This window comes from Manacus candei, unplaced genomic scaffold (genome assembly GCF_025592945.1).
Source record: "Manacus candei isolate 608988 ecotype Guabito, Panama unplaced genomic scaffold, ASM2559294v1 h1tg000014l, whole genome shotgun sequence".
NCBI lineage: Eukaryota > Metazoa > Chordata > Aves > Passeriformes > Pipridae > Manacus > Manacus candei.
In genome coordinates this window covers 2,935,797-2,948,212 of record NW_026138062.1, presented here as the reverse complement: position 1 = coordinate 2,948,212, position 12,416 = coordinate 2,935,797, and the positions used below count along the sequence as shown (strand labels likewise).

The window sequence follows — 12,416 nt, the reverse complement described above, 5'->3', positions numbered from 1 at the left end:
AAAATAGAAAATGTGTAATTATTCATTGTCTTCATGAGATGGTTCCCAAAGCACAGGGAAGGCAACAATGCAGGGCCCAAATACCAGATTAGGCTCAAGGCCAATGCTTTTATCATAGTTCTCCCAGGCAAAACACAACCAAACAACACACTGCACAGCAAATGGAAGAAGTCAAATTCAGCTCTCCAATTTGATGTAGAGCAAAAAAATAGGGAGTAAGGCAGTGATTAGATAAACCAATGCTGTCAACAAGTAAATCAACAGCGCAGCCACCAACTGTTAAACAGATAATAATTATCAGTTCCCTCTAACACGCTGTGGTCAACCTCTTATGTCAAACCCTTCAAGCCCAACACCTTTGGGTGCCAAAAAGGACTATTGTGGTTTAACTTCACCCAGCTGCTCAGTCACTCCTCCACAGTGGGATAGGGGTCAGAATCAGAAGGGTAAGAGTGAAAAAATCTGTAGTTTAAAATAGTTTAATATGTAAAAAGACCCAAAACAAAACAAAGAAAAAGAAAAAGAGCAAAAATCTCTCAACTGCTCACCACCAGCTGACCAGTGCCCAGCCAGTCCTTGAGCAACTGTTGCTCTGGCAAACTTTTTCCATAGTTTTTATTGCTGAGCATGACATGATACAGCATGGGATATCCCTGTGGTCAGTTGGGGTCAGCTGTCCCGGCTGTGTCCCCTCCCAACTCCTGGGCTGTGTCCCCAACAGCCCACTTGTTGGTGTGGCAATGTGAAAAGCAGAAAAGGCCCTGACTATGTGCAAGCGCTGCTCAGTAATACCTAAAATATCCCTGTGTTACCAATACAGTTTGCAGCACAAATCCAAAACACAGCCCTATCCCAGCTACTGCGAAGAAAATCAACTCTCTTCCAAAACTACCAGAGTCCAAGTCTTTATAGATAAATTAACTCATATTGGATACTTAATTTGCATGTTACAGAAGTAACAACAGAGAAGGGAAGCTGGTAGAGAAGGAATTATTCAGGAGGTAAAACCCCACAATTATAATCTTAGTATAACTAAAACCAAAACAGTAGAGGGTGTGTGCATATAAAAGCATCACATTAGATTAAGTCTACAGACATTTTGTTTACAGAGTTGAACATGTGTTAATCATTAATACAACCCTAAGTAAATCTACAGCAATATTTTGTCGACTACAGTTCACTGTTTTTCATAGGCCAACTTTCAGCAAGTAAGCAGAACAGTTACACGTATATTTAGATGTATCTATACATACGCACAGATACATATTCAATTCTGAATACATACTACATTTACAGGTTTGTTAGCAGACAAAACTCCATCAATTCGAGGTCTTAGTTCAAAAAGCGTTGCACAACTGTAGGAAATTGTCAGTTCTGCTCCCAGGGCAAAGCGGAAAAAGTTAGAAAAAGAGAGGTATTTGGAAGAAGCCATCATGATGTACACGATTTCTATTAATACGTGAATGCAGAAATCTTCTTTAACGGGAAAACAACTTTAGAGGATATATGTTCCTAATAATGAATTACCTTTTGAGGTAGGTGTTCCTACACCGATTTCCACAAATGAACAAAAGTGTGAAGCATATAGGGTAGAGGGGAAGAAAGCGGTCTGCCTCTTAACACAGCATTATGGTTTCACTGTCTAGAAGTGTTTATCTCTGATTTTTTCCTTTTTAAGGAAAAGAATTTTATACAAACAAAATTTTTTTAAGAAACATAATTGGTAAAAGCAGTTACCCAGCATTTCCCTGCCAGGATGAGCTGTTTTGGAAAAACCTTTGATAAGTAATGGCAACATATGTGATTCACGCTACACTACAGAAAATGACAGGAACCTTATGTCATAAGGAATAGATGATTTCTACTGTTATGTGATGAAAAGTTTTGAAGACTTCCTAATATTAACTATTTGGGTGAATACCAACTTGTAGTTACGGTAACACTGTACTTTGTGTCAAATGTGATGGACTCAAAAGTGATGTCTCAACTAATAATCTAAATCCTCTTTATTGACAAAGAATATGAAGTAAACCCTAGAAGTGTCTGCATCTCATTTCACACTCAAGTTGCAAAAAGCCATTTTTTTTTGATCAAGCTTTCATATTTCCCAAATGTCAAGCATAAATCTAAAATTAAAAACCAGAGCACACAATGAGAAAAGTAACTACCTTTTTCCTTTTAATATAGATGTAATACAGAATGTTTAATTACAGCAGAACAGTGCTTCCAGTTAAATAAAATTAAAAACCTTTATTTTCCCCAAATATAAAATTACTAAATTAATGTCTTAAAAGAATAAGAATATGGAAAAAGCTTTAAATAATACCACCATTTACCACAGTAACCATGATTACCAATTACATACTCCATTGCTTTGGCAAAAAGGTTTTTTTTCTTTTAATAACTGCATATAAACCTAACATAGCAAAGACTGTATACATCTGTATATTGCACTTATTTATATACAGGAATAAATGAACTGTAAAGTCTGCATATACTTGGAATGAGCAGATTTTCAAAATAAACTGAAAGCAGAATGGTAAGAGCTGGTATGAATATTAAAAAAATGATTAGAAATGTAATACATTTATGTACAGACTGTATGGACTGTATTAACAAACAATATGTACATAACAATTTACTACTATTGATACTGTAGTATAATTCAGTGTTCATTAATACAGACCTTTGGTTGTATTTAGTTGTTTAGTAAGATTTAAGCTCACATACCTCCAAAATGCAACAAGGTATAAAATAAAGCACAACAATTTGCCAAATGGTACAAAAACTACTATTGTCAGTTCCATTAAACCCCAAAAACTAGTGTCTCTGTCAAGCCCCAAAATAGTTCTTGTATTAGGAATCTCTATGTGCCATACACAAAAAGAACACCTGAATGTTACATACCTGCAAAATTACATCCCACAACACTTTTTTGTAATGTGCAATTCATTTTAATAATACTTTCTAATGAACAACAGAAGCTAGCTTCAACTTTATAATTTTCCAAGACGCACTTCTGCAATGACATTGTGAACACTTTTAAATTTTACCAGCGAGATTAAAAAATATATGTGCACCTCCCTTATTCTAAAAGACTATTACCAGTAACTGCTATTTGCTAAGTGTGCTCAAACATTCGTATGAATTATGCAGCTTGCACGTGCCCAACATTTAGCTTCAAGATCATCCTGAGTTTGCAGACGACGAAGCCAATCCACAAATTTCGAAAGAAACGAACATACTTTCCTTTACAAAACAATCATGCAACTGAAGAAGAACTGGGCATCCCATGAACTGTTGTGCTTGTTGGAGTTCCACTTATGGCGTTGAAAATGTGTAGTGAGTTAGGCATGACACTGGCCTTTTCTTCAACCGGAGTAATCTTAAAATAAAAAACACGTATTTACAAAATTGTTACAAAATTAGACAAGCATTTATCAATTTCATGATGTGCTGCTTATCAACTCAACCTCCCAGTACTTTCTCAATTGCACACAGCTTCTTAAGGCTGGTTACTCTATTCAGCCATCCTCTCCCAGGCAGGGGCAGTAGTTATTTCTCCAGTATCAGTTCTCCTAATTTAGATATTACACTGTCCTCTGTAGAGGATGCTTAGATAGTTTCTCTCATTCCTCCTTTTAACTTTCAAAAGGAGATTCACAGTGACAACAAGCTCGCTTTCTGCTCTTTTTTGGTTTTCCTTTCTTAACCTTAGAAGTATTATTTGAGCACTTCTTTCTTACAAAAAGCTATTGAAGCACCAGAAAGACTTCATGTTTAACAGCTATAAACAAATTGATACTACGATAACAAACATTGTAAAAAAAAAAAGGAATTATTAGACAAACTAAGAGAACAGAAGTAGAGAAAACTAATTACCATCCCATCTGATCATATTGGCAAGCAGCAGAGGAGAAAAAAAAGAAAAATCTGTTAAGATTCTTTTATATATATTTTAGAACAAAATATTTGCAGTTGTTAAAAACCCAGTGTTGCAATACAGCTAATGGTTTATTCAGCGACATTAGAACAAACTCTGTGCAAAGTTATTTTTCCCAGACCAGCAATAGGCAGGCACATAAAGGTGACATTTTTCAAGATTTCAATGAAAGAACCTGATGTTTCTAAGCCTTCAGGGGAGTTTTTGAAATTAGCTACTTCAGGGGAGTCTAATTTAAGAAAAAACAAACCATCAACAACATTGCATGTTTTAATTATTTACAACTAATGACATCTGTATAAAAAGAATGCAGTGGTAGGCTATAGTATACACTGCAGTCAGTGATGTACTTTCATATTGTGCTCACCCTATATATATATATCAGTTGTTTTTCTAAAAGTAAACAAAGAGAAGAAGGGGCAATGTGATTTACTCCTGAAATTTCAGGCATTACATGCTTTTTCTTATCAATCTTTGGAAATTCATACACTTTAGCATTTTTTAAACATCCAAATCTAGCACTGAGTTCAAAGTATTTTTTCTTGTATACAAATTGTCATATTCTTTTACTTTTTCCTACGCCAGAGGAATGCTAATCTTGCCTTTATCATCAAATTATTTGACCAAAACACTTGCCTCCCTTTTCAAAAGGGGTATTCTGTACAGCTGTCTAATTCTCTCAAGTACTTTGTTCATCGTAATCAGCTTTCCAATCAGTTATCCTCCTTTCTAGAACCCTCTTCTGCGTTCTGCTTTTCAATTAATCACATTGAAATATAGTCAAACTGTCCCATTATTGTCAGCTAAGCAATCTCTTTTTCTGTTTCACGGATCTTTCAAAACTGTCTTCTTCTACATGCATATGTGAAAGATACTGTTTTTTATTAAAAAAAAACCCAACCACACAAATTCTGGAAAAATGGTATCACTTCCTATAAACTTTGTTTCACAATATTTTCTATCATTGGTGGTTAAAATGAGTTAGTTTTGTCATAAGCTCTTCTCTGTGATAGGATATCAAAATAAGAGAATGAAAATAAAGCCTATGTGCTTGCCATATTCATGTGCTTCACCATAATGATATCATATCACAGAGCCACTCATAGCACAGTACCTGAGAAAGTGCAGACTAGGATGCATTGGTTCTCAGACTAAAAACAGTTTCTATTATGGTCATACATCTAAGGAAGTCTCATAGACTTGTGTTTGAAAGGTAAAATATTATCAGAAAACACAGTTATTTCTTGTGAGGCAGAAATGCAGGTCTTGAGGGTTAAGAACTATTCTATGGCTCTGGGAAAAGGTTATACAAGTAACAGTGGATGTAAGAAAAGGAACCTTAAGTGATGAATATGATGAATAAAAATGTCAAGAAGGCAGGGATCAAGCATGAAACTTCAGCCCTTCCTGTCCTCCAGGAAATAATATCTTTGCCTTTGAAGTCAGGAGACATTTCTACTACAGAACCCAGATGCAAGGTCCTATGTTTCACTACACAAGAGTTCTGGTTTTCCTTCTCCCATATCTTTAGCTTGTCAGTAGTGGGCTTCTCTCAAGAAAATGTACTGAAATACCTCTTGAAAGATGTAACTGTTGCAAAAGTAAATGTTTATATCTCCAAAATCTAATGAAAAAGGGCTAAGCTTTCAGAACAAATCCCCCTACAGTTACCAGGAAGTACAGAATAAAATTAGCTTTTTGAGTCACTGAATAGAGACCTCTGCAACCACATATATTAATTTAATTAAATTTGGTTTATCTTTCCTGCAGTCTTCCTTGCCTACAAAAAACCAGGCTAGTGCCAAGAAAATTCACAAACAGAAAAAAAATTAAGGTCCACAATTTCGTGACATGCTTATTCTCAGATAGAAAGGAAAAAAAAAAAGAAAATCCTTTTGTATGAAGCACTACATACATTTTTCCTATTGCTTTCACATTATAGTTACATTCTGAATGATGGTATGTATAACTTAATTTCAGCACATACTTGTTCATGCATTATTTCAGAAAGCTCTTTTGCCATTTCTCTGTAGTTGGCCTTCATTTCTTCTTGATATTCCAACTGGTCTTCCTTTATAAGTCGTTCATTTACACCCAGAGCATGGCCACAGGCTTCAACAAATTGCCTGATTTAGAGAAAATAAAGAAGTTTACAATCACAAATCCAAAATATTGATTTAAAATGTCAGTTCAAAGTATGTTTTAATGCAATCGGAACACTATAAAAGTTAAAAGTTTTTAAAACATTCTTATGGTATGAGTCTAGAAAGAAAAGTAAACTTTTTCTCCCCTTTCCCCCACCTCCAAAAAAAGGCAAATCTACCACACCATACCTAAAAACTTCCTTTAGTAGCTTTACTTTATTGTCTGGATATCTTTTGGTGTTTGTGTCATCTAAGAAAGCTCTTGCATATGCTAATGGACCAGCATTAACCTAAAAAGAACAAGAATTAAAAAATACTCAGTTATCTGACATTGTCTTAGCAATAACAGGTACTGCAGGTGTCTATCAGACTTTCTTATGAGAACACACTGATTTCAAAAAAGCTGGGCTTCTAAACCAAGAAAACTGCTAGAGCTGAAACATAAGAGCAGAAGTGGTCTCTCCAGTAATCTGTATTAACCTGCCCTGGCACAAAGAAACCACTTCAGTGATGTGGCAAAGCAACTGCAGATACTGCCTGTCATCTTTGCTTATGAAATTAGGGCGTGAAAATGAGCTAAATCTAATACTGTTTGGTCTGCTTATCTATTAAAAACAGTTTTCCAAGTTGAAAATTCTGCAATAATTCATAGATGTTTAATTGCACTCTTATGGCAGCTACATGAAAAGTGGATTCAGTGAGTTCTGACTCATCCCTATTATTCCTTTATACTAACAGTAAGAGCCCTTCCCTTCTCACCCCAAACACTAGCCTGACAACTTGCTGATTCTGAAATCTTGGCTTGGTTTTTTTCTCTTTTCTGTTCAACATGAAAACTGTTCATTTCAGATGACTGTGCTTATGGTTCCTTTGTTTTGAATCAGTTAAAAATAGTAGAGCGGCACTTTTGTCACTTCATTTTGAAGATCCTTACCATATTGATTTGTACATGTTAAAAATATTGTTTTAAAAACATTGTTTTTTTAAAAACATTTAAAAACTATTGCTTTTAAAACTATGTACCCTATTTTGGGGACTCTGATGATTTCTTTATATGTTCAGTTCTTGCTTGCCTTAGGCACAAAGAAATGTTGCACAGTGAGATTTTCTGCCACTAACTTCCTCCTATATTTTGTCACTCTCTACCTCGATAGGGATCTTAACAAAATATGTTGGACCTACTGTGGGCAGACCTACAGCTAGGCCAAATATGTTCATTCATCCTCCTATTCATCCACTATTTTGTTGTAGTTTCAGCTTTACACCAAAACCTGGTGGGGCTCAGACTGCAACAGATTCCAGAGATGAATCTTAATTCTTTCATGTAACTGTCTATGGTCAGTGTTTATATGACACATTTTTAGTGTTTTTCCTATTCAGGAAATAACTGCAAACAATGAGAATATTTCTAATTCAGGATGTTCTGGAACATACAGAATAGCAACTAATTACAAAATGCTACCTATATAATTTTTCAGGGACAGAAGCAAATGAAATAGCTGCATGGCAAAGGTCTTACCTGAACACTGACACTTCCCTGTAGCTTCAGCTGCAATTTGATCATATCTACTTCAGTTGAAGAGCAAAGCTGTCTGAGTTCTGCAACTTTTTTACTCATTTCATCAATGGCTACTTCAATTGGGTTTAGATCAGTATGGTGCTGGTACATTACTGGAATGCGCTTTTTCACATATGGGAAACAATGTATAGCTATGGACGGAAACAAGTTTACTAGAGTTAGGAAAATGTTTTTGAATAAGGTGAGTTTTGAGACAATCTTATGCTAAAATCTCATTTTGATGTAATTAGTTGCCCAATTTAATAACTTATATATTATAATAACATATATATATATTATAACTTACATAATTAGAAATAGTAATGTACAGGGAAATAAAACACTGAAAATGTAAATATGCACACCTTTACATTCATTACAGCAAAGACCAATCATTGTCATTACTGCTACGAACAACCACAAAGAAATAAACCACTGGAACTTAATTCATATGAGAACTGTAAAAAGAATTGCTTATCATTCACATATCTCGAGAAGAATCAAAAATAGCAAAGCTGTACTTTCTATTTCCTCACAACTACTGGCCATGGACAGCTAACATTATAAAGTCACTTATTTGTTTTTACAACTATATTAATATAGAAACACACTTAACAGGGACAAAACACAAAATAGTCTTTTTCTAAGAGCAAGGAAAGCTAGACTCCAGATTCACAATTCTTGAAACTTAAAGAAAAAAAGATAATAATTTTGAGGATTCTCTATTGAAGAAACCAATCCGAAAAACCTAGTTATGGCTAAAAATATGAAAAGGATTTTAGCTGATAGCTATAAAGGACTTTATTAAGTGAAATGGAAAAACCTATACAGAACAGAATTAGACCATTTGATGCATTTAATGCTTCCATCAAAGCATTCTATTCAATCAGTACCTGTCAAAATAGTCCGTCGCTTACACTGCTCTTCTACTCCTCCTTGTCTTTTACCAGCTTGAGTAAAAGGCATCTCAAACATAAAGCGACGAATGTTATGAGTCCTTTCGAAATCTGTTTTTCTTTCTTGCAGCTCTTTTTCTTCAAAGTATGGAATTACATGCGTAACTTGAATATATGCATATTTTGAATCTAAATCTTTAGGATTTACCTTAAAAACAGGACAAAAAAAAAATCAAATAGCTACATTGTGAATAAAGTGGATTCAATAATAGTTACACAACTTTCAGAAATTAAATTTGGTCTCTTAACCTTTAAATTATTGAAAATACAGGAAATCTTCATGCCTTCACAGGGGTTTCCTGCTTTCAGCTTTCAACTATTAGGAAGACAAGGCAACTAGATGCATTACAACACATTGTGGATTTTTTTGTTGGGTTTGGTTTGGGTTTTTTTTGTTTTTGTTTTTTTTTTTAAATCACTCATGATCATTAAATCTAGTTCTTGCATTAAGTTCTCCTCTCCTTTTAAAGTTCCAATACTGAAATGCCCACCAATGCTGCACTCTCAGGCCAAGAGGCACAGAAAGTTTTGATCTTACTGGTAGAATAAAGAAACAAAAGAGCCAGGAAAATATAATAAGAGAAGATAAAGCCTGAGGTTGAGGCAAAAGTCACCATAAAGTCCGAGGTTGAGGTGTAAAAAGGGAAAAATTTCCAAAGAATGACTGTGCACGAATGGGCAAGAAATATAACTGAAGTTAACACAGAATATGATCATAATCCAAACTTGTTCTAATATACAATTATTGTTTTGAGAGGTAACACTACAGAAATTAAGCTTTTGGTTGTTCTAAAAGGCAAGCTTAGTAGGAGATAATAGTTCTGTCATGCCTTTCAAACAGCAGAGTTTTTAGACACATATGCTTGTGTATCAAATGACTAAGAGGCAGTGATCTCACAGTATTTCAAGTGAATTAGAGAAAGTAATATATTAGAATTTTTTAGAGAGAATAAAGATCATACTTTGCCAGAATCCTGAATCATTTTGACATTTTCAGATCCAAATTTGTCAGAGTAGAGTTTTTGGAGTCTCTGGGAAATTTCTGAAAGAGGTGTGAGTTTAGGCTCTTTATAGATATATTCCTTTCCATCTTCATCCTCAAAGAAACCCTGTAAAAAATGAAGTAATCAAAATCTTGGGGAAAAACATTTAGGGCAACGATTGAGATGGACATAATGTGTGTGGTTCAAAGGAAATATAAACATATAACATCAGTATTCAAGCAAATGTAAATAAAGAGAAATTAAAATCTAAGTAAAAAGTTTTCTCAAGAGAACAAAAAAACAACAGAAAAATGTAACTCTCTACTACAACATGAGTGAAAGTAATGGAAACACAGAATTTAATTTTTTTAAAGTTTGTTGCAATCTTATGGTGTGCCAAGCCTTTGAGATAAGTCTCCTTCACTTTTATTTAAAAGTGAACTTGCAGCACTGTTTCACTCACCAAAACAGAAATCTTGCCCAACAACACTATCTGATTCATAAGTGAGTATTTTGGCAATAGTTTACATAAAAAAAATTTTCCTCATTTAGTAACAAAAAATTAATTCCAGAAAAAAAAATTTAATTACACAAATATCTTAATTTTATGTTGTACTATATTGGTATATACTTCTTTATTTTATTACATAAGGTTTTAAACCTGTAACTAAATGTACAATAGAGTACATGGAAAGTGAAACAGGTCATTGGTTTAAAACAACAAGCCATGTCTGAGTTCATGTTTGAAACCAGAAAATAAATATTTTTGTCATAAGCGAAACAGACAAAATAGAAAAGCACAACATATCATGTATAAACACAGGCTAGATTGACAAAAATACCCACACCAAACTAAGGTGAAATGCAGTAGCTTTTACTGCATTGCTTGCTTTGTAAGCGGTTTCTGTAATTACCTCAACATCTGTTTCACTGTCTGTAAACTGGTATTGCTATAAAGTTATAAAAGACAACAGAATACATGTGAAGTTATACTGCTCAGAGTATTTTACAATTCTCCATGCTCAGCTGAACAACTAAGCAACTGGGCTACGCACGTAGAAAGTGTATTATTTGATACTGCGTGATACCATACAGATACAAAGGCATTCTAGACATATATATTAGAGGACACGAAGCTGTCCAATACACAGCCAGAACTCTGGTTTGAAGCATGCAGTATTGATGCATAGAAAAGAGTGATCTGCTCTCTAAATGGAACTTAATGTTATTTTTTGAATTGCAATGGCTATTAATGCATACCAATCTAAGAAGCAGCCTTGCAAACCACACTGTAGCACTACAGACATTAAATCAATACATTGCTAAGAACTGACATTACAGAAAACTTACCGCTGCCTTAAGGTAGTAAATAAAAGAAGAGAAAGGAAAAAAGGCAAAAAATTTACTGAGGAAAATAATAAGAATTTTATCGGAATTGATATATGTTTTAAAATAAATTATTGATGGCATTCAATTATTTCCTGCAGAACACATTTCTTGTGCTTTTTATGTCATGGTATCAATATAGGAGATGAAACAGTATACCTTGTAAAATAAATTCAGGTTTTTCTTACTGTACAGAGCAGACAAATGAAAGTAAGTTATACTCACTTGTCCAAAGAATGCTACCCTGAAATAAGTTCCCAGCAGTCTCTTGCCTGTATGCATAACTTCTGTAACTTTACTGTATGCTCGATGAAGAGTGTCATATAAATGAGCAAGCCTCTAAAAATAAAACAATAACAAGGTAAAACAATAAAGCAGAACTTTGCAACCTTAAAACAATAATAAACGATATCCTTGTAGTTAGTAACAACTAAAAACATTGTTTTATTGAATGGCAGTAATAAGTTCAGCACTTGTATCAAAAGGACAATATGCAAGAGTAATTTTTAATTATTTATATTTAAAGAAAAACATTTTTGATTATTAAAAAGAAAACAAAAATTTCAACACATTTAAATTTCAGTTACAATTTTAATACTCTTGTTCTGTGATGTCCAATGCATCATGCAGTTATGACTAGAAAATTCAGGATTTTTTTTCTTCCATAGATATTACTTATGATGAATTTAGTACCTCAAAATCTCTCCGTTTTTCATAAATGGGAATTATAAGTTTATATATATCAGCAATGAGTTCATAGCGTTCTGCCTTCCAGAGTCCATCAGCACACTGCTCCAACAATTCCATCAGCACATCCTATATTTGGATATACATTTGAAAATGTAAACCAATTCAGTACTCATGAGAAGCACAGCAAATAATTATATCAAAAATTATTGCCAGTGAAAAGGGAGATCTTGCCTCACAATAATTATCTACACATGGTGATTTAAATTATTTTGGCAATCAAAAATTGCAAAGGAAACAAAACAAGACAGAAGGGTTTGAGTGTACATACGTAATCTTTATATTTACCAAAACCAGCATTTTTCATTTAGATACTCTTTAGACCTTCTTGTACCATTCTTACATCACAGTGGTGAAGCCAGAAGCTGGAAGTAACTCCTTTTATCCTTAGAAAGGATCTAATGCTACTCTATTCCATCGCCTCCCTTTGGTAGAGGACTAAGACAGCATAAAGACATCACTATGAAAAGTCAACTTTAATACTGAAAGCATAAATTAGACTGAAAAAATGCTACCCTTATCCGTGTGCTGCAACAGAGCCTAAAACATCTCCTCCTTTCCCCCAGTGATTACGGGGGGGCACAGACTCCCCAGGACCTCCATCCTCAGCAACCAAGTGGTGGGAACTGAAAGACCAGTGTCACTGCTGGACCACAAGGGATGGCCACACTGTTTTATGACATGAGTCTTAACTCAGAC

The 12,416-nt window shown here is 34.3% G+C and overlaps 1 protein-coding gene across 14 annotated transcripts in view; it reads right to left on the bottom strand.

Annotated features, from left to right (window-relative positions):
- Window positions 1-2,155: 2,155 nt before the first annotated feature.
- Window positions 2,156-12,416, bottom strand: part of DOCK9 (dedicator of cytokinesis 9) — a 112,313-nt gene continuing 102,052 nt past the window's right edge. For 10 of the 14 annotated variants that reach the window (XM_051780556.1, XM_051780559.1, XM_051780561.1 and 7 more), the window contains exons 46-53: window positions 11,664-11,786; window positions 11,196-11,309; window positions 9,564-9,710; window positions 8,539-8,749; window positions 7,607-7,797; window positions 6,277-6,377; window positions 5,931-6,069; window positions 2,156-3,385 (exon numbers count right to left, since the gene is read on the bottom strand). In XM_051780556.1, coding sequence (XP_051636516.1) covers window positions 3,263-3,385; window positions 5,931-6,069; window positions 6,277-6,377; window positions 7,607-7,797; window positions 8,539-8,749; window positions 9,564-9,710; window positions 11,196-11,309; window positions 11,664-11,786 — 1,149 coding nt within the window. In that variant the 3' untranslated portion in view covers window positions 2,156-3,262. Of the gene's footprint in view, window positions 3,386-5,930; window positions 6,070-6,276; window positions 6,378-7,606; window positions 7,798-8,538; window positions 8,750-9,563; window positions 9,711-10,498; window positions 10,535-10,934; window positions 10,941-11,195; window positions 11,310-11,663; window positions 11,787-12,416 lie in introns of all 14 variants that reach the window. The other 4 variants (XM_051780568.1, XM_051780564.1, XM_051780565.1 and 1 more) reach the window with 2 other exon arrangements.